Source organism: Biomphalaria glabrata, chromosome 2 (assembly GCF_947242115.1).
Source record: "Biomphalaria glabrata chromosome 2, xgBioGlab47.1, whole genome shotgun sequence".
NCBI lineage: Eukaryota > Metazoa > Mollusca > Gastropoda > Planorbidae > Biomphalaria > Biomphalaria glabrata.
In genome coordinates this window covers 5,116,430-5,140,021 of record NC_074712.1, presented here as the reverse complement: position 1 = coordinate 5,140,021, position 23,592 = coordinate 5,116,430, and the positions used below count along the sequence as shown (strand labels likewise).

At 34.1% G+C, this 23,592-nt stretch overlaps 1 protein-coding gene across 1 annotated transcript; it reads left to right on the top strand.

Annotated features, from left to right (window-relative positions):
• The first annotated feature begins 5,839 nt into the window (after positions 1 to 5,839).
• LOC106053414 (oligopeptidase A-like) lies at positions 5,840 to 23,234 on the top strand. The gene is made up of 18 exons (XM_013208960.2): positions 5,840 to 5,995; positions 7,509 to 7,672; positions 8,168 to 8,307; positions 8,449 to 8,517; positions 9,300 to 9,457; positions 9,674 to 9,778; positions 10,522 to 10,710; positions 11,107 to 11,208; positions 12,236 to 12,376; positions 12,948 to 13,044; positions 13,545 to 13,611; positions 14,510 to 14,590; positions 14,701 to 14,822; positions 14,972 to 15,176; positions 16,311 to 16,386; positions 17,272 to 17,425; positions 18,313 to 18,392; positions 21,362 to 23,234. Exons 1-18 carry the CDS (start codon positions 5,895 to 5,897, stop codon positions 21,474 to 21,476), a joined length of 2,166 nt encoding a protein of 721 aa, XP_013064414.2. The 5' UTR covers positions 5,840 to 5,894; the 3' UTR covers positions 21,477 to 23,234.
• Positions 23,235 to 23,592: the final 358 nt, after the last annotated feature.

Genomic DNA, 23,592 nt, shown 5'->3' with positions numbered 1-23,592 from the left:
AACAATGTTTCTCACAAGCAGTTGCTGACATTGATGGAGCATTGGCTTAGAGATTATAATTGGGTTTTGTAAAAAATAAAATTCGGCGAGAGTAACTGTGAAGTGAAAAAAAGAAATGTTTACTGAAGGTTTTGTTTCGTTGTACTAGAGTTGAGAAAAGTGTTGTCAGAGAAATGTAGTGGTTGGCAAGCAGGGGGAGGCAACGTTGGCTATCCTAACGAATACGATCTATATGTTTTAAATGCAATGGAGTTTTCATAAAAAGGTGGCAAATCTATAAATAGCAAGTTTTGTGTGTTATTTTTTTTTTATATCTGATGTAAAAAAAAAAAAGGAATTCTTAATCATCGAAACATATTCTAAACAGTGTAGGCCTACTAATTTAATAATTGAGTACGAAGTAATATTGGGTATCCTTACGAATACGATCTATGTTTTAAATGCATTGGAGTCAATTGGAGGTTTTCATAGAGAAGAAATAGTTCTATAAATAGTATTTTTTTTGGCGTATCCGGTGTAGAGAAAATGGAAGTATTGATAATTGATATATTTTCAAAACCATATTAACGTATTCCTACTATAGCTCATAATTTCTTCATAATCAAAGCCAGAAGTCAAAATCTCGAAACCAAAAATAAAACACATTTGGATCACTCATCCTGAGCTGAAATTTCGCACATTGTACGCGTGTACTTCGGTATAAACGACAGTATTACAATGTCGTGTTAATAACGTGAATATCCTTGGTTCCATCTTCTTTCGGGCCAGTTCTTTCAATATGATCTAAAGCCAGAGATGAATTTAAAACTTTTGATCTATTGGAACGTCCTTCGTATGTTTTTTTTTTCAAAAATAATTCGTTTATAGCTTAAAATTTGATATTTTTATCATAATATTTCCAAATATTTAAAAAAATGTAATTATTTGAAAATAGGTCGTCAGTAATCTATATGAAAAAGAACGAACACTCTTTATGCAAAATATTTGATCTTATAACAAATCGGTCCACAGCCTACCAAAAAAAAAAAAAACTGCATCTGATCTAGTTCTTCCATTGGAATTAAGAATTAAGGAAATAATTTGTGAACGGACTAGGAAAGGTGTGAATAAGAAATGTGAAATAAAACTCAAGGCATTTCATTTAGCAACAAACTGCAAGATTATTGGTTGAAAATGCTCTCTTTGTAGGACTTTCCGACGTTACTTTGAAAATTGATGTTACTATGTTGTAGTCAAAACTTTTTGCAGTTCGGCAGAGCAGGTCTTAAACTCGGGACTAGACATATTTTTTTTTTATTGTCACACTCAGACTCGAACTGTTTCACGTCTGCTAATCACTTTAAGCCAGGTTTTTTATATTATCACACTTGACGGGAGATAGTTGAAGCAGACGACAGAAATAATAGCTTCTTTTTTTTTTTAAATATAGGTCTCTACTAGGCTAGATCTGGTGCTTCTATACACCCACATACACTCACATATTTATAAATGTAGCTTGGAAATAACTCTTTCACGTTTTCAAATTTAATTATTTTTTTTTAATTTAATAAAAAAAAAATCCGTCGCCTGAATGTATCTCAATTATTTGTTTATATATAATATATGTTTATGCTTGTCTAATTTTTATCCTTGATTTTCTATAGTAATGCAGTGTTATCCAATATGTACATTTTAAGCCCCAGGGGCAACGGAAGGCAACACCTAGCCTCTACACAAAACTTCTTAACAACTCTATAAAATTGTTATCATTTTTTTTGTCTAATGTACACCTGTATTCGTCTGCGAAGTTCGTCTGCTGAATTAATGAGTCGAAGAATTGAGGGAAATGAAGCCAAGTGGGGGGGGGGGGGAGGGGCAAGAAAATACCGAAAGGAAACATTAGAACATAACTTTAATAACTTTAGCTAGCCGCCGTGTTGCGAGTCGGTGTAACCTGACCTTACGACAGAGTATTGTCTTCGTGTAACTGTGGGGATAGGATTTGAAGAGAGAGATATGTCTGTCAGGGACTCCGATTTTTATGAAGATATTAAAGAAATAAAGGACATACATAAATCTTGAGAGAGAGAGAGAGAGAGAGAGAGGTGGATTTTTAAGATTTTAAAAGCGCTAAGCATGAATCCCTAATGCCGTTGCAAGCTTTGTGGCTTTAAGGTAGATAAAAAAGTAGCTTCCTTTTTTTTAACAGAAAAATAAAATTTCGATTTCGCAATTTAAAACAAAATGTTTTTCTACTTTATCGAATTTGTCATTCAATTTTAAGGCTAGCTTTGATATCTTTTTTTTTTAAATCATTTTTTTTTCATCGTCATCAAAATTGCTTATCTCCTTTTTTTATGGTAGCATCCTTAACGATGGTATTCAGCATAATAGGTCTTTATGTTACTTTGGCTTCAGCTGGTCTAACTGACTGTGTCTACCCCCCCCCCCTCTCCTCTCTCTCCACCCTTTAGAACTTTCGATAGGCTTGTTCACTTCTTGATAAGACGTGTTCACTTCTACTCTGACTCCATTTATTGTTACTTCACTTTTACTCTGACTTTATTTGTTGTTACTTTACTTTTACTCTGACTCCATTTGTTGTTACTTGACTTTTACTCTGACTCCATTTGTTGTTACTTTACTTTTACTCTGACTCCATTTGTTGTTACTTCACTTTTACTCTGACTCCATTTGATGTTACTTTACTTTTACTCTGACTCCATTTGTTGCTACTTCACTTTTACTCTGACTCCATTTGTTGCTACTTTACTTTTACTCTGACTCCATTTGTTGTTACTTTACTTTTACTCTGACTCCATTTGTTGTTACTTTACTTTTACTCTGACTCCATTTGTTGTTACTTTACTTTTACTCTGACTCCATTTGTTGTTACTTCACTTTTACTCTGACTCCATTTGTTGCTACTTCACTTTTACTCTGACTCCATTTGTTGTTACTTTACTTTTACTCTGACTCCATTTGTTGTTACTTCACTTTTACTCTGACTCCATTTGTTGCTACTTCACTTTTACTCTGACTCCATTTGTTGTTACTTTACTTTTACTCTGACTCCATTTGTTGCTACTTCACTTTTACTCTGACTCCATTTGTTGTTACTTCTACTCTGACTCCATTTGTTGTTACTTTACTTTTACTCTGACTCCATTTGTTGTTACTTTACTTTTACTCTGACTCCATTTGTTGTTACTTCACTTTTACTCTGACTCCATTTGATGTTACTTTACTTTTACTCTGACTCCATTTGTTGCTACTTCACTTTTACTCTGACTCCATTTGTTGCTACTTTACTTTTACTCTGACTCCATTTGTTGTTACTTTACTTTTACTCTGACTCCATTTGTTGTTACTTTACTTTTACTCTGACTCCATTTGTTGTTACTTTACTTTTACTCTGACTCCATTTGTTGTTACTTCACTTTTACTCTGACTCCATTTGTTGCTACTTCACTTTTACTCTGACTCCATTTGTTGTTACTTTACTTTTACTCTGACTCCATTTGTTGTTACTTCACTTTTACTCTGACTCCATTTGTTGCTACTTCACTTTTACTCTGACTCCATTTGTTGTTACTTTACTTTTACTCTGACTCCATTTGTTGCTACATAATATTCCAATTTTTCATCAACCAAATGTTGTTTTTACATATCGATAGTTAAAGAAATGAGGTTATAATGACATTGGAAAGTCGTCTTATTTTATGAGCGTTGATGTGAAATAAGTGTAGGCTAGTGATAATTTTGATAAAAAAAGAAAATTTCCCATCAAATGGCCTAAATTCAAATTAATGTTCAGTAGAAGGTCGTCCGGATAATCGATAGTCCGGATAACCGATTGCGGAGTATTATAAACGGTCCATCTCACCAACAATATTAAGAAAATGTATCCGAGGGTATCGTGCCTTACATAAAATTCAAGTAAAATGTATAGGGGAACAAAGTGCTTAAGACCCACGTAATAGTCTATCATTATTGCGAAAAATAATCGCTGATCTTAATTAATGACAAAAAAAAAGGAAATCAGGATATATGCCGTTCCGAATAACCGACGCCCTACTGTAATATTAAGACGTGGTGGCTGAATGGTTAAGCGCTTGACTTCCAAACCGGCGGTCCCGGGTTCGAATCCTCATGAAGGAGTTGTAGTTTTTGGGATCTTTGGATGCCTCTGAGTCCACCACATGACATTTGTTGGGGAAAAGTAAAGGTGGTTGGTCCTTGGGATGGTACCATCATTAACCGTGGACCACAGAAACAGATGACCTTTACATCATCTGCCCTATACATCGCAATGTCTGAAATGGGAACTTCTGTAATATATAGGCCTAAATGGGACACGACAAATCATTCGCAGACATTTCGTTCACCAACAAATCGTTCACGACTATTGTAAATAAAATAAATGAGAAATGAACGAGCTCTCATCCAAATCACAAGAAAGTTGACGCATACTATAAGCTATCCCGACAAGATCAACGTCTAATCTTTCGACTCAGGACCGGACACAACAGAATGCGACAACACATGTACCGGAAGCTCAAAATTGGAACCAGTGAAATCTGCACATGTGGAGTGTCACCAGAGAATGCCGACCACGTCCTCCAAAACTGCTCTCTTTGCCAAGAGGCCTGTATAAGACACTGGCCCCAAAACACCCCAATAGAAAGAAAACTATATGGAGAGCTCCCTGATTTGGAAACCACTGCGCAGTTCATCTCATGTATTGGTCTAGTCATCTGAACGCTCCAACATGACAATGAGAACGAAGAAGAAGAAGAAGAAATTCACGACTATTCGTTCACCCGACAATTCGTTCACCCCACATATCCAGTGTATAATTTGTCATATGAATGATTTGTCATGAACCACATGTCGGTGAATAAGTTGTCCATGAACCAGTTGTCGGGGGAACGAATTGTGCATGATTTGTCAGTTTATGAAATGTCTATGAATGATTTGTCGTGGAACCTATAAAAGAGAAGTACCATGTAAGGTATGTGAAGTTTAGAAACGGTCATCTCAAAATGGAGCATATGAAGAAAAAAAAAGGGAAAACACCTAATAAAATATCATAGCTTTAAAATCTTATAATTACCTCCCTTAGTATGTGAAGTTAGGATTTTTATCTCCGGTGTACAGAATCTACTAAGATGTTTTGTTTGTTTGTAAAATGTTTTTACATGTTTCGGATGTTCATTCAGAGTTGAAGATAGTTTACTTCCTAGTCCAAACCTCTCGCAGGACGACGGGGGATGGGAGCGGGAAGGGTTTGAACCCGGGACCATCGATAAATCCAAACGACAGTCCAGCCCCCAAACCGCACGACCAGGCCGCAAGATCTACGTACTATTGAGATTTAAACTATTTACGATGCTTTAAAAAGATGTGTTCCCATCTCCTAAAAGCAAATGCCGGTAAAGGTGTAGATCTACAGCCACACCGACTGTAATTTGTCGAACGAATAAATCAATAATGTCAATGTCGCGTCGTCACCCACTATTCTAGATACATCTATCTATGTTCTTAATAAATTCTAAGTCAGGTCGTAGTCTTATCTTATCTTATCTTATATAATACAGACGTTACTTCAAAAAAGAAGATGATTACGTCCTACGCGTCATGCATTTAGTCATGCATATTAACCAATGACTTAAATTCTGCCAAGTCACTGGTTTTCCTGGCTAGCTCAGGCAACCCATTCCCTGCTCTAATAGTGTGATAATATTCATTGAAAAAAAAAGTTGAAAATTCTTGATGAACTGAAATTATTTTCTAGATCTAGATCTCAGAATGATAATGATAGGATTCTAGATTTAGGATCGAGAAAAACAAAATTAAAAGTTAAAGTTTTTATTATAACCAGGCTTCTCTAAGGGAAGCCACTCCAAACAACAATGGCTGCAGCATTTGCTAGAGGTCGATTTTGTGCACAATGCCTATCTTCTCATTTATGGAAACCTGCCCGACTGTCATCGAGAACTTCATATTATGTTTTGTGCGTAGATCTAGCTTCATCTTCTATATATTGCTCTTCCTATCTTTAATGTGTAGTTCTCTAGAATCCAGATCTAATACAGCTCTCGATGGCGACTAACTCACTGAGGACTGAGTGACTGAGACTCTGACTCTGAGTAACTGTGAACTCACTTATTTTAAAACTTAGTCGGTCTAATTAGATCTAGATCTAGTCTTAAGTTTAAGACACTTTCTCACTCAAATTCCCAAACTTTCTGTGACTTTAACTCAACTTAACTTAATGACTTACTAACTTGCAGACTCGCCTACCGTTATGCAAAAAGCGTATTCGTTGTATTACGCAAAATTTAAAAAAATCTCCCAAAAATGACAGCCAGTACCAAGTACGCAAATATGAATTTAACCCGTCGCGTTACACATTTTGTATCCTTTTTTTCCCCCTCTCTTAGAATAGCTTACGAGCAGTCAAGGAGGTTACGCTAAAGGCTAAGCCATCCTATGGAGGGGGGAGGGGAACAGAAAAGGTGGGGTGAACACATTGTGCCCAGATCTGATCTATAGTTGATTGGTTCTTGATAGCAATTAGATTTAGTCAAGAAATAAAGAAGTGATGTGTTGGTACAGTCAGTTAGCTGCTACTACACCAATATGACTTTTTTTTTTTATAAGTTCATTAGTAGAAATTAATTATTGTGAAGCTTAAAAAAGTTGAATGCAAATAAAGAATTCCTGATTCCCGCATTCATTTTAATAAACAAAAAATAGATCTATATGAAGCACTATCAATTCAAAAGATTCTAGATATCTAGGTTACTTACTATACAGGAATAGTCTAGACTACAACCCTGTCGACGAAATGGCATTGTGCTGGCAGAAAATAAAATATTTAAAAAATGTGAACAAAATAATCTGTAACAATTTTTTTTAAAATGCCCATATAGACTTGTGCGAGTATTTTTATTATAAAAAACTATATTAATATATATGCAGAATATTAGGCTTTACAAGGCTGCTGACATGTTTTTTTTTAATCAAATACTTTTTATAAAGACTATCTCAAAACCTGAAATTTCCACAGGGTTCAATGTTAATTGTATTTTTAAACTTTGTAATCAAAGCATAAGATATTGCGATAAAATTTGGTAGAATTATGTCAGGCATAATATCTAACTGGAACAAAAAAATTATTGTCTCACGATTTTCCTGGCCTGTATTGGTAAAAACATATAAGGGTATTTTTCATATAATAAATTTAAAAAACTTAATTAACTTTATAAAAAATTTCTCATTAAGTATCATAAATGCCATTGTCTAAAGAAGTGATAACACTCCTTGAAAACCTCTTTCATTCATTCATAAAGTATAATCTATTTCCAAGTACAGCCTGTGTGAAAAAAACACAAAAAGTGTGATCTCAAAATTATCTTTCATTTTTTACTTTTGCACTTCGGGTTTTTTCACCTAGCTAGAAAGACTTATCCCCAGACATAAACTTAAACATTTTTTTGACTGACTGTATGATATTGTTCTAGGTTACCAGAAGTACCACCAGACACAGCAGAAACAAATGCTGTCATGAGGGTAGACCAACTGCCACAGTTCTCTCAGATCACACCAGAGCTGTGTGTGTCAGCATGTGCCAAGCTAGCTATTGAGTTTGAGACCAAGCTAGAAAATCATGTTGAAAATATTAAAGGTAGTGATTGACCTTTTTTTTTAAACATTATAACAAGTTTGATTTTTTTTTTGTTATTTTTTTAGCCTAATTTCTAAATATTAGACTTAGTAGTTGAACCATGTATAAATGAGATTTTCTTAAAGACATATTTTAGGGATAAAGAAACAGTGATGTCTTTCTTCTTTAACTCTTTCTCTTCGTAATTATTTCCCATGATCCGACAGAATTAATCATTTATCTAATTTGCAGTTCACTTCCTTGTTATGATAAAACTTCAATAAATTTGTTGTCAGAAAATATTTTATTTAGTATAGAAATAAATGGGAATGCATGCTCTTTTTATATAACACAAATTAATGTTTATATAACCAAAAAAATAGTTTAGAGTAGTCAAATCAACAATGGTATTGTCAATCAGGAGAGAAAGAGTTAAAGAAGCTTATTTCTTTTTTCTAAAATGTTTGTCTTTTTTTCTCGCATTTCTTTACATAAAGACATTTTAATTTTCCTCAGAAATGAAAACAGGGAAAACATTTGAAAATGTTTACAATTTAATAGAAGAAACCTCTGTACCGCTAAATACAGCCTGGTCAACAGTCAAAAATTTGAGTTATGTCTCACCAGAGGAGAAATATAACAAAGCATTTTCACGGGTAGTGTATCAACTTGACCTTTTTCTGTTGTTTGATTTTGATGAAAGATGTTTAGCATTACGACTAAATAAGTTTTAATTATTTCTTTGAGAGAAATAAATGCTTATTGATTGTTCTGTTTATCCTTTCATTCTGTCTTAGGTCAACCCGCAAATAGAAAGAGCTAAAAATGAACGATGGGTTAATGAAACACTTTATTATTCCTTTAAAGTAAGTAGCACAATACAAACTGTTTGACACAGTCCTTTTTTTCTTAATACTTTTTTCTCCTGATAAAAAAGCGTGTTCGTTTGTAATGTTTTTTTTTTTTAAATTAGAAAAGTCTGCCAACATTTATCAAGACTAGTTAGTTATTTTTTATTTTATAATACTCTTTCTCCCTTAGTGTGTTACAGATTTGATGTCGTTTGTTATTGTTTGGTTAGTTTTGATAGTATAATATCATAATATGTTATATTAATTAGCTGAATGTAGCAAAATATGTAGGTCGCAGCTGGGACTGCATAGCCACATGAAATAATGTACTCTTATTAATCTTCACACTCGAAAAAAAAAGCCTTATTAATATTACTATTGTTATTATCAGTCATTTTATCAAATTGCTATCATTTACATATTTTCTTGAACCGCCTGTGAAATCCAAATGAAAGAAAAAGTAAATTTCCCTTTCCCAAAAAACCTTGCAGTCCGCGAGGACAGATAACATAACACATCACCTGTTTCTGTTTTTGAAGGTGTCATGTGGCTATCAGGTACTCATTGGGTGGATGTCCTAAATAGCCTAGAACCCACTATTCCATTCTTCACATGAATTAGAGCTATTGACTCCCAAATTTGAAAGCCAAACACTGTCCCACTCTGCCATGATGTCCCTAAAATGCAGATAGAAATTCTAGCTACCTGTTCAAATTTTTGCATTTCCAGGTGTAATTAGTAGAATGATAATGTAACAATTAAGACGAGTAATTCACTATTTGCCTTTTTTTTTTTAGGAGCTTGATGCTAATGTCAATCTGAATGAGTATCAGAGAAGGTTGGTGGATCTATATCTTCTGGAAGGGAAACTGAATGGAATGGATCTACCATCGGCAGACAGAGCTCGTCTGCTTGAGCTGGTAAAACTTATAACACAAGAAAGCAATAATTTTAGGTAAATTGCATTTTAAAACATTTAAGCTTAAAAAATATCCAGTGGCTCTTGCTTCATTCAGTTCAGGATTAAAATATTTTGCTAAGAATATTGAATTTATAATAAATACAACATAAATTAGATTACTTAGTGGGAAGTATTTATTTGTTATTAATTTACTTAGTGGGTAAGTTTGAATTGCTGGACTGAAAAAAATTTTTGTTATTCTTTTGACAGAAACAAAGTTCGTATTTGTACTGAAATGTTCACACATGATGTCACAGATTATAAACATCTTGAAGAAATGCCTTGGCCGCTACTTGTCCAGATGTCTAGAGATAGGTAAGTGAAATGTGACACTTGCTGGATCAAGAAATTAGGTCATTTCAAAGAATATTCCAATTTTTTTTTGCTGTGATATTTCTCTCTTAAAGTTCCAAAGGGAAAACAAAGTTACAATCTGTGGGGCATATAATGTTACGGTCATCTGTTTCTTTGGCCAATGGTTAACGAGCAGAGTGTCATGTGGCCAGTTTAACGAACAACCACTTTTACTTTCATCGTCAGGTACCCATTAGAGTTGGGCGCCCTAAAAATTTCGCAAATTCAAAACCCCAGTCTTCACAGAGATTCGACCCAGCACCCCAGTTTTGGAAGCCAAGCGCTTAACGACTCAGCCACCTCGCCCCCACAATCTAATTATTTCATCTTTTAATTGGTATTCTGGATGTTTGGCCTTACAAAATCTAGTATTTTGTCAATGCCCATCAGTAACAAAAAAAAAATTTGTGTGTAACATTATCTATGCTGAGAACATAATCCAGAAAAATTGAACAGGTTTTCTCTGGATCTCACTTATCTTTGCACTCATAGCAGCCACCTGTTTAAGATTAACATTGGGCACCTATGTGTACTTATGAAAAATGCTCTGATTATGTGCTTGACAAAAATAGCAACATTCCTGGCTAGCAAATTTTATTTTGCTTTTATGTAAATATCTTTCAGACATTTTCATTTTCTAATGATCGCTTGTTTTATTTGCTACATATTTTCTGTTAATTTGAGACTGTTAAATGTAATTTCAGGGACAATCCGACTGGAGGACCTTGGAGGGCAACCCTTCAACCAGCCAACTACCAGACTATGATGACATACTGCAGCGACAGGATGACTCGGTGGAACCTGTGGTATGCGTACCACAACAGAGCGTCTGTCATCTACTCCACAAAGTTTTTAAACAACAATAAACTAATAGAACAGTTGAGATCACACAGGTAGGCTGAAATGAGACATTAGCTTGAGCCTCTATACATTCAGCCTTTTACTTGCATCATTATAATGCCTTATTTTTTAAATATTTCTTTTTGTTCAAAAGTAAAATAAAAAGTATTTAACACCTAAGTCTGTAATGTTCTGGTCCTTGATAAGCTCACATTCTCTGAATCAATACTTAACTAATAATAACCTTCATCCATCTGTGTCTTTGCAGTATTTTTTGTTTATGTCTGTAGTATTTTACTGCACCCGCTAAAAGGGCAGCTAAGACATTCTGTAGTTTATTGTTCAAGTTGTGATCTTTTCAATGATTTTCAAAGCAATTAAATAGTTTTTGCTGCTGAAAACTTTTCCACTGAATTGTTATAGACTTGTTCCCTTTGGCTTTGTTCCAGACAAGACTTAGCGCAGATGCTAGGATATGCACATTTTGTGGAAATGTCCATGGAAACCAAGATGGCTAACTCGGCAGAAAATGTCCTCAGTATGATTGAAACGTAAGATTGCTAATATAAGTTTTATAATGAACATTTGATTTCAAGTTTCTGTAAGGTTGTGGTAGTGATTTTGACTAAACTAAAACCTAGTTAGGTGATATAGATGGTTATATTGCCCATAAATGATGTTAGATAGGATGATTATGTTGTCAAGAAACTAATACAATAAAGTGACACCTAGAGAGTTTTTATATGTACATAACATTAAAGTGTTTATTTACATGAAAGAAAAAAAAAGTAAAGTATCGTATAACACAGTAATGATAAATAATGAAATGTACAAAATAGTATTATATTTCAAATTGATGACCTCAATCAGGCATCCTCCCAGACTCCTTGTTGGTGATGTAGAAAAGGAAGAGTCTTGAAAAAGATACTAGATCTAGATTCTTTCCCCATTCTGTCCAACACTTGATGTATCTCTAATCATCAATACATGTACTACAACAGTTCTAAAGTCACTTCAGCACTGGCCTCACTAAAAGGGGACAGAACCCTAAATAAGAATGGTTTTGAAACATCTAGCGTCAAAAATAAGACCAACATACAACATCAGCCTACACTCTAGCCACCCACTACAGTACTGGGCTGCTTGGCTTACACTGGTCATTCTCACAAATAACAACATTGATCCATTCGAAAGATCAAGTGGAGTCATCCATACAAAAAGTCACATTCATTTAAATAAGACAATATTTAAGTAGGAAGATACTTTAGATGATATAGATATAGTAGCCAAAGAGTAAAGTGTAAAGAATATGTTTAAGAAGAAAAGAGAATGGAACAGAAGTAAAGAAATGTTATTCAGAATCTCTATCATTACAAGAAGCTCATAGATCAAAAACACTTTCCTGTGATATTGAATTCGGAGCTCAACTTATTGTAATTCTTGTCTTTTTTAACATGACTATCAAGTGATCTGCTTCAGACAAAGCAGTAAGATGGACAGATGAAAGGGTTTTTGGTATAAATTCTGAAATATTTTTTGTTTTTATTTTAATACATGTTTATGTGCTTTTATCTTTAGACTTAGGGGAAGGTTTGCTCCTGTGCTGTGGGAAGAAATGGCTCAGCTTCAGAAGTTTGCTAATTCAGAGGGTTTCAAACATAAGCTGGAGATGTGGGATCTCAGTTACTGGCAGAGACGACAAAAAGAACACCTCTTTGGGTACGTTTAAACTCCCTGATCTATAATTGTTTATTAAAAGCAGATCCTTGATGTCTTAAGAAGATTTACTTCCTGGTATTAATTTGTTGTAATGGTTAAAGTAACGTGATTTAAAAAAAAAATATTTTTTTCAAAAAGCTATGAAGCTTGTTATAATTTTTATTTGGTTTTAATGGTTGCCTAAGCATTTGATGTCAAATTGAGTTTTATATATATATATATGCAAAGTAAAACCTAGACCTACCAAGTAATATTAACTCAACTAGTCGGTGAAATGTAGGAATAACATCACAGGAGCAATGATAAAAGGTGTTTAATCATACACATTTGAAAGACTCATTGCACAAATAGAATTCTTTGATATTATGAATGGGGGCAGTTCAGGTACAGGCATCTACCTATACGTATTATATAACATCATGTACCAACAATATTTCAACTTGACCATTGGATAGACAGTAGACAAGCAATAAAACTCTTTTTACCTTAATTTTTTTTTTTAACCTATCTCAGTCACTCTTTGAATCACCTGTCCTAATCATGATTAATTTCTTATCTTTTGTTTTTTTAGGCAAACAAAAGAAAAAGTTGCAGAGTATTTCCCCTTGAACACTGTGCTGCTAGGACTTTTTGACCTTTGTACAAAGTTATTTCACATTACATTTGAGGTAGGTGATATTTGAGCCAGGCTACTTTTTGGGAAGACATTTGTGGAACAGCGATATTCATTTAATAAAATTATTTTTTATAACATTATGCTACAAATTGATAAAAATGTTCCACAAATAAAAAAATTTTTTTAGCTCTTTTCAAATTTTTCTTAATTATTGTGTAGCTGGTTGGCTGACATTTTTGTACAATTATTGTGTAGCTGGTTGGCTGACATTTTTGTACAATTATTGTGTAGCTGGTTGGCTGACATTTTTGTACAAATATTGTGTAGCTGATTGGCTGACATTTTTGTACAATAATTGTGTAGCTGGTTGGCTGACATTTTTGTACAATTATTGTGTAGCTGGTTGGCTGACATTTTTGTACAATTACTGTGTGGCTGGTTGGCTGACATTTTTGTACAATACATACACTCTAAAGAAGGTATATTTAACCTGGTGTTCTAGATGCACTGATATCCATCAGCACTTATAGTTGTTTGTATTTGATTTTCTAGGAGGTAACACCAAATGTTGAGCTGTGGCACTCTGATGTTAGATTCTTTAACATTTTGGATGAGAATGGTGAGTTGATAGCAAATAAAAGTATTTTGAATGGTGGCTGAGGAATTCATTTGAAAATTCTAGTTTATTATGAATGTTTTACAATATTAGTCCAAACAGCTCTATTCAACTCTATTGTAATTGGTAGTTAAGAACTTGATTGCTTACTAGACATACAACCAAGACCAGAGAATTGTATAAAATTGACTCCCTCTTGCCATGACCTCTTAAGAAACCTGATGATTATTAAATGTTCATTAAAAGATTAAATCATATCAAATCGGCTCAACACGAGACATCCTGAACATTTGTAACTAAAGAAATGTTTTTTTGCTTTAAAAAAACAACAACTGACCTTGCCTTTCAGTCCTGCTTTTTGTTCAAGCAGGTTTTGGGTAAAAAATTTGTGGAAAACTTTTCACACAAAAATTGATGTTGAACTTTGAAAGCTGGCTATAACTGCACATTTCAGATTTTCTATTGGGCCTTACTTTAATTTCTTTTGGAGGCATGGTGGCTGAGCTGTAAAGCACTTGGCTTCTGAACTGGGGGGTCCCAGGTTCAAATCCTGGTGAAGACTAGGATTTTTATTTTTCGGGACCTTTGGGCGCCTCTACGTCCACCCAGTTCTAATGTGTATCTGACATTAGTTAAGGAAAAGTAAAGGCGGTTGGTCGTTGTGTTGACTACATGACACCCTCGTTAACCGTAGGCCACATAAACAGATGACCTTTACATCATCTGCCTTATAGCCCACAAGGTCTGAAAGGGGAACTTTACTTTACTTTTTAAGATTTCTTTTACCTCTATAAGACAACTAATTTAAATCTTTGTGTTAACTTGTAAACTAATGTAGCAAAACATATTTATATATAGAATCTACTTATTGTTTTATTTCCAAACAATTTTTAACTTTCAGGTCAACACATAAGTTCATTCTACTTTGATCCATTTTCAAGGCCTGGGAAATCATCTTCTGTCTATATGGATGTTGGTCGAGGTATACATCTATTACTTTGTTGTGCTGTAAGATTGGAGAGATAGATTAGATTAGATATATATATAGATATATAGTATTCTTATAATATGTTTTACTATTTATATACACAGAAAAAAGTGATTTGTTGAAATTATGGCCCTATTCCTACTTGTCACTGAAGATTCCTAGGCCCCCAACTTCTTCTGATCCTGTGCTTCTTAGGTTTGAGGATGTGCAAAACTTGTTTCAAGAGGTAACAAACCTTAATGGCTTACTCATAATCAACTTCTCACTCTGTTGACTATTGCTCATGATAATTATTAGTGAAACTTTTTACTTTATTCCTATGTTTGAGGTCTTAAATTTAAGATAAGTTATTAATAAGCATTATTCTTTTTCTAGTTTGGCCATGGTCTACAACAGCTGCTGACAACTGTGCCATACAGTGAAATTTCTGGTCAGAAGAACATTGAGTGGGATGCTGTCCAGGTCTGTTCTAAGTTTCTGCGGTTATGGCTGACAGAGCCCAGTGTGGTCAAATCTGTTAGTGGACATTACCAAACAAGTGAGGTCATTCCAGACACTCTCTTATCAAATACTTTAAAAGGTAACATATGTTTTTAAATAATCAAGCAAGTTAAAAGATAATTCTGCTAGTGCAGTTTTATTTGCATGATGCGTTTCATTGCAAATATTCTAGCAACCATGCAAATAACTTGCCCTTGTGAACTGCTAAAAGTATTTCAATGTAGCTTCAAACTACCTTAGATGCTTAAGATATGTATATATGCTGGCAGAGTCAGACAGCCTTTTTTTTTTTTATATTAACCATAAAATCTCTTCCTTTGACTATTTCTTTAAAACCATCAATTTTAATTAAATTAGCTTCAGGATAAAAACTGAATTCACAGTTTTTTTAATGAGCTAAATTCCAGTTTCCCTCATATCATAAATATAAACACACTTTCCTTATTTTTAAATATAAATCTATTTACTCTAAATTTTTGCTCAATATATCAACCACTACTTTAGCTACTATAGTCAGAGATCATACCATGTTTTTTTTTTTTTTGGAAGGGGAATAACTAAAGAAATAGCATTTAAAGCTCTCCTTACTTATCTTATCTTATATAATACAGAGGTTACTTCAAAAAAGATGATGATTACGTCCTACGCGTCAAGCTTATCCCTGATCTAGGTTGTTATTTTGAATGTGCCTGTTCATCAGTCTAACATTGTCTGTTACAGTATTGGTGACAGATAGACCACTAAGTGACCACATTGACATGTAACAGTAGTCCAGTGTTGACAAGCTGATGACCAGACTGGGTGTATTGTTTTTATAAACAGGATTGGGGAGTTTATAATCTATAGAAACTGTATAGATCTATATAAACATTTGTAGTTGAAGCAGTAAATTCTGTAAATTAGTTGCAGAAAATTAGTTAATGTAAATTAGATGTAGTGAATTAGTTCCAGTAAATTAGCAGCTGTAAATTAGCTGCAGTCAGTTGGTTGCTGTAAATTAGCTGCATTAATTTGCTGCTGTAATTTATTTGATTTGAATTAGTTGCAGTAATTTATTTGCAGTGAATTAGCTGCTGTAAATTAGTTGCTGTAGATTGCTTTGTAGTGACTGAAGAATTTCAGGGTTGAAGGATAGCCTAAAGAAACAAACACCATTCAATCATTTCTACCTCATCCTTATGTTATTAGGTTGTTGTTCTTTTTTCCCCCACAGCCAGTGTTCACACTTACAACTTTGACATGATGTATCAACTTTATATCTCCGCTTTTGATATGGAGCTTTACATGACGTAAGTACTTACTACATACATGTTGTTGTTTTTTTAACTATCCCACTAAATTATTACATCCTAACTTAAGCCATCTGCAGATCAGGAGGGGATGGCGGTGGGCAGGGTTCAAACCATGGATAATCGTGATGATAGTCTGGAGCCTGTACTACATGACAAGGCAGCCATCCAAATCTTTAGTGTTATAAACATAGCTTAATTATTAGTGGCTATCTCTCTGCGCTAAAATGTGTGTTTGTTTTATGCAAGATGAATATAAGAAACTTGGACCAACTAAGTTTTTTAGCTGCTAGAAACTTGAAAACATAGTTTGTACCTTATTATTGTAAGTAAAGCACCTATTCAGGCCTCAGGCCACAATTTATAGGGCAGAGGATCTGTTTCTAGGCCAGCACAATGACCAATCCTATCATCGTAGTTTCTCTTCATGTCTTTCAAGTCTATAACACTAAAGATTACATTCCATATGCTACATTGTCATAGAAAAAAAAAAACCTGTTCTTTTCTGATGGAAAATACCTTCGAAAAAAAAAAATCTAAATAAATATTTCTGAAAATATATACTAGCTTATAAATAGATTTCATAACAGGCAAAAGAATGTTTGCGAGCAAATGCAAGTTAAAAAGCTTAACATTTCACAGGCCCATAAACAGATAAGAAGATATAACTTGTGAATAAATTGACTTTTCTTTATGAAATTACTATAACAAATGAACTACTTTGATTAGGTAACCAGTATCTGTTTGACATTGTTATAGATTTTTCTTTAAATCAGTGATTTTATTGTTTTTATATTAAATTGTCCATCTTTTTGGACATTTTGACATAGTCTTTGTATTATTAAAAATGATAAAAATGTTTTGTTTAATGTTTACTTTCTACAGCAAACCTCAGACGCAGTGGAAGACCATAATGCTTCAACTCTGGGAGTCCTATTTGCCTGTACCATTCAACGAACAAGATAACCTCCCCTGTGCCATGACTCCTATATTCTGTGAGATCTATCCGGCTGCTTACTACTCCCACAAGTGGTCTGAAGTAAGTGACCCCCATAGTATCCATTTAGTCAGGTGGAATTAATTGTTTACAAGTTTAGTTCAGTTTGATGTGTACAGATTTTCTCAAGATGACAGTGATCAGTTGTTTAATGGAAGAAAACAAATCAAAAAGCTTTTTTTTCTCTGTTCCAAAAATCACTTTTAATGTCTTCTACAACTTTTATCGCAGGGGCGGTGGCTGAGTTGTAAAGTGCTTAGCTTCTGAACTGGAGGAAGGGGTTCAAATCCTGGTTTCTTCTTCTTCTTCATCGTTCTCATTGTTATGTTGGAGTGTTCATATGACTAGACCAATACATGAGATGAACTGCGCAGTGGTTTCCAAATCAGGGAGCTCTCCATATAGTTTTCTTTGTATTGGGGTGATTTGGGGCCAATGTCTTATACGGGCCTCTTGGTAAAGAGAGCAGTTTTGGAGGACGTGGTCAGCATTCTCTGGTGATACTCCACATGGGCAGATTTCACTGGTTCCAATTTTGAGCTTCCGGTACATGTGTTGTCGCACTCTTTTGTGTCCGGTCCTGAGTCGAAAGATTAGACGTTGGTCTTGTCGGGATAGCTCAAATCCAGGTGAAGACTGGGATTTTTTAATTTTGGGATCTTTGGGCGCCTCTGAGTCTACCCAGCTCTAACGGGTACCTGACATTCGTTGGGGAAAAGTAAAGGCACTTGGTCGTTGTGCTGGCCACATAACACTCTCGTTAACCTGGGCCTCAGAAACAGATGACCTTTACATCATCTGCCCCAGAGATAATAAGGTCTGAAAGGGGAATTCTACTTAATTTTTATTCAAAACTTTGATCACATTAATACCTTAAGCTCAATTGTCATCCACTTATTGTATTCTTGTATTACATTCTACTTTAACAGATGATAGCTGCTGATTTATTTGCTGCCTTCAAAGAGGCAGGACTGAACAATGAAAAGGAAATGAAAGCTTTGGGAAGAAGGTGATTTGTTGTTTTTATTTTTTGTAGTAGCAAATAGTAACTAGAACCAGTGATTCATCTTGACACATCCAAAGTCTTTCAAGACAGAAAGGAGCCATATTTTTATATTATAATTTAGATTCTAAAAAATATTTAATGTTTCTTTTTCCTTCTTTTTTTTTTTTTTTAATCGATACTAATTTTTCTTTTAATTCTTTTGTTTTAAATTTGAAACTAAATAATTTCTTTTCATAATTTCTTTGCGTGTTGGAATATTGGAGAAAAAAATAATTTATTTAATAAATATTTCATGAAAACCTCAAATTTTATGAGGAGTTAGGAATAGGCAATGTAAAACATAATTTTACTAATGCAGCCAGCCTTTGATCTCATAGGCAAACTATTTTTTCTTGATTTTAAACCATTCCATTTTAAAAGCCAATGTTGCTAAATTCATTACATGGTTGCTCATTCCAAGTTTATTTGAAAAGTTGTATAAAACAATCTTCTTAGCTAAAGCCAAGTAAATACTGACAAAGATTGTAAGTCTTCATTGTCATCCCTTGTTCTTCGTTCTCATTTTACATGTTGGAGGGTTCAGATCGGTTATCCTGTATCTGAGTTGAACGTGCAGTGGTTTCCAGATCAGGCAGTTCTCCGTATAGTTTTTCTTCTTTAGGAAAGTTTTGGGGCCAGAGTTTAGTTCGGGCCTCTTGTTATAGTATGCAGCTTTGAAGGACATGGTCAGCATTCTCTGGTGATGCTCCACAAGGGCAGGTTTCGGTAGTTCCGACTATTATCTTCCAGAACATAATGTTGCCTTGGAAATGTAGCAAAGTATCCCACAATCCAGCTCATTTCTACACAAGACTGTGGGCAAAATGTTCATGGATGTTTATTTATTATTCAACTATTTTCTAAATACAAAGAAACATTTGAGTCAAGTGCTGGAACAACCGCTAAATGGTGTTCCAAATCGCTAAATTTAATTATAACAGTCAGATCCAGAGTTTTCCATGTACGTTTAATAATGTAATTGTTTTTTTTTTCCTTAAATTATACTGTCAAATTGCTAAGAAAATTGTTAGAGCCGATTTCAAATGCCCGTCCAATATTCAGGATCCAACCAGTTACCAAGTAGAGCTTGCATGTTAATAAGAGGAATCGTATAATACCACCTTTATGCTTCTTTAGTAGTATAATCGCATCGTTTGTATGAATACTGCCTTAATGTTTGGTAGGATGGAAAAGGAGCTTTCAATTTTTATAAACAGGGGAGATAACTTTGTAATTTAAATGTTAATAACCAATTTGGTAATACCCTGAAGTGTATTAATATTTTTGTATTTCAATTAATGAAGAATACAGAGCTTTATACATTTATTTCAAATGTGATATAAGATTTTCTTTTTATGCAAATCGTTGTTTTATTTTATTTTTTTACACAAACATTTATTTAAACATTATTGACCTTTTCAGTTTTGTAGACTTTTACTTACTAAAACTTCAACTGTTACAATTTTTTTTTTCATAGAAAAAAAGTTACGAAAATTTTTGAATGGTCCAACATTGGGCCAGGAACATTTAAAATATGCCGAGTCAACTCTGAATACTTTGTTTAAAATTCAAAGCAATCAACATATATTATTGTATTCTTCTTCTAGCCAACTTTTGGCTGCTGAGCTGTCAGCTTTTTTGCAGACTGTGCCAAGGAAAAATAGTATGCTGTTTTCTTCAGTTGTTCAGCACTGCCGTACAGGGTGTTGGTTATGTTGGGCTGTAGTGAAGCAATCAACATATATTATTGTATTCTTCTTCTAGCCAGCTTTTTGCTGCTGAGCTGTCAGCTCTTTTGCAGACTGTGCAAAGGAAAAATATTGTGCTGTTTTCTTCAGTTGTTCAGCACTGCCGTACAAGGTGTTGGTTATGTTTGGCTGTAGTGGTAGTAGGGTCTGCCTAAGGTGGATTAGGAAGGGCATTCAAAAAGGATATAGTTTATGGTTTCATAAGGGTGGGTGCAGTGTCTACAAAGGGGTAGTTGTGTGGAATTAATTTTTTTGAGATGGTCATTTAACAGAGGTGTGTGTCCTGTCCTTAGTTGGAAGATTGTAGAGGAAAATAATACTGTCCAGTTTGTTAGGCTTGTTTATTTCTTTGTACATAGCTCTGCATGTGTTTCCTCTTGCCCATTGGTTGAGCCACTCCTCTTCGTGGTTGTTGATTAACATTGACCTTAGGGTGAGGTAGTTAACAGGTCTATCTTATTTCAAAGTGCTTATTTTTGGGTAGTGTTCCCTAATTACAAATTTCAGTCTTTGGTCTAATTTTACACCAAGATATGTTGGATTTTCTTCTTTATTTATTGGCTGTAAGTCTATTTTTAGGATGTAGTTTCTTTTTGCTATTTTGTTGCTGTGGCTAAAGATTGAATAAACTGACTTTTCTTTGTTTATTTCCATTTTCCATAATTTTGAAAACGTGGAGATTGTTGTGAGGGCTCTGTTTGATTTGGATCTAATCAGCGCTGGATATTTCTCTGTAGTTCAAATTAAGAGGTCATGTGCATAAAGTGCCTTATTGACCGAAATGAGGTCCGAGAGGTCATTCATAATGATATTACAATAATAATAATAGCAATGTTTTTGATTCTGAAGATTAAGGATGAGTGCAGTGTTTCACATGACTATGCTAACTAATGCTGTTATATGACTTTGTGTAATGCTACGTCTAAGCTAGTCTGACACGTGGCATGATCTTTTTATCTGTATATCTTTACTTCTACCTTAATGTCTGTAAATATAGAAGAAAGAAATAGATATACATTTATATTGCTCTTTTAACTCTTTCTCTCCGTAATTATTTACCACATTCTGGTGGAATCAACGTTGGTATCGTCATTTAGGAGAGAAAGAGTTAAAGCTATTCTTTTATATATATATTTGGTTGAAAATAGTTCATAGAAAAAAACATTTTCCTTTTTTTCCATTCAGGTTCAGAGACACATTTTTGTCTTTAGGTGGTGGAGTTCCTGCTAGTGAAGTCTTTCGTAGATTCAGAGGTCGGGACCCAACAACAGATTCATTACAGCCTCCTCGATTTTCTTGATAGATCTTCACTGTCTAACTGACATCCATTCAATATGAATTTTATTTTCTTCAGTCCACACCAACATGTTAAAGATCAACTTTCAGTGCCAGATGGAAGAAAATATGCAGCATGTGAGGCCATTTTCTGTCTCGGATTAACAAAGCAGTAGTGCCTGAGAAACGCCACAGATGGAAATGAAATTATAGTATAATGCTAGAAAGACTTCAGATTTGAAATCATTGAATGTGTTGTGGATGAATATTGAACGAAACAATTTTTTTCTCAATATATTGAGCATGGTTGTATTCCCTTGAAATGTTTTTATAAATTCATCATGTATTATGCTTTACAACAAAATTGCTGTGTACATAATTGTAGCAATCTGCTTCTTACGCACTTGGAGATTGTTCCCATCTAAATCATTCACTTATTGAAAATAATGTAGAACAACCCCCCAAAAATGTTTTCTTGAAAAAGATAATTTAAGTTATCTGAAATGATCAAGAAGTTGAAATCACTGACAGGTTTAGTAACAAATAGAAATAATGCCAAGACAATTGGCTGACCCAGCTGAGATATTTTGTTAACATTTGACTCAAGTAAAGCCTTTGTTTTCTTCTGTTGAATGTATGTTTTCTTGTTATTGTCTGCGCCAGTCATAGACAGTACAATAGGAATTATAAGAGTATATGTATATAGCTTTTAAAAATAATAAAAAGTCTTTAGAAAAAAAAGAGTTTAACAAAGTGATAATTTTTGTCAGGACCTGTCAGAACTCATGTCTATTTGTAGATAATTTAAAGTATTAATTTGTTTATTTTTATGAGAGTGGATTTATGGTTACACCTCTATTCTTGAGAAGGAAAAATACTTTGTGTTTTTAGATTTTTTTTTTTATATCTCAGGTTCTGCCTTGTGGTCCATTGAGACAAATTAACTGACCAGAATATTCTGATAGCTATGATTACAATTTGATAGTTTCTGATAGCTATGATTACAGTTTGATAGTACTTGTAGTTTGAATCAGGATGGTGTGGGATGTGTGGCCAAGAGGCTAAGTACACTTGACTTCAGCTTGAGGTGGCCTGGGTTCAACACCCTACTCAAGCAGACTTGTGTTTACTGAGCGCCTTAAGGCTCCACAGTAAACTTTCTCCCAGATACACCCTCCCACAGGCTCTGAACCTGCTATAAGCATGAAAGTAGCGCTATATAAAAGTTGCACTATATAGAAGTAATTTTTTAAAAATTGAATTAGATCACTTCTAGGTTTTAACATTTATCATCCTAACTCTCAGCGTTGTTTTTCACAGTTTCAGTTTGAGTCACTAACAAAACAAGTGGTGTATTTATTCTACTATTAGTCTGATGTGCTAACAGTGATCAGGTTGATATAGATTATAACATCACTTTCTGTTAGTTCTGTAGATATAAAAATTGAAAATATTTTAAAACTTAGTTGGTCTGAATTTAACCAACAATAAGTTTGTATTAAATGGCATGAAACTTCATAAGAAAAATACAAGGTATTTTTTTTTATTTGAATGAAGAATATAAAAAGAATATTGCTTGCTGGTATAAAAAAAACAACATGCTAATAATATTATGCATCTTTTTTTTTTTTTTTTTAAGTTGTGTCACTGTTAGAGTCACTGAGATGTTATTGTTGATTTGTCCTTTCAGTGTAAGTAACCTACCTAGTTGTTTACTCTGGTAGGTGCATAAAGCTTTCATCCTGTTACAAAAATATTCAAACAAATGAAACATTTTATTCAACTTTTCTCTTGTGGGTTTTTTTGTTCATTTTGTCAATATTAGTAAATTATGTTTCAATAAAAGTAACAGTGTAATAAGAGGTGAGTGGTAGACTTTTGGAACTCTAGGCTCCTTCATCGGCCTGTCAAAACTTATCTGCTGTTATGTAGGAGAGGGATCCAGAAGGGTTAAAAAAAAAAAAGTAAAGTTCCCCTTTCAGACCTTGCGATCTATACAGCAGATGATGTTAAAGTCATCTGTTTCTTTTGGAAAGCGGTTAACAAGCTGGATGTCATGTGGCCAGCACAACCAACCGCCTTTACTTTCCCCAACTAAAGTCAGGTGCCCATTAGAGCTGGGTAAACTCAGGGGTGCCTTA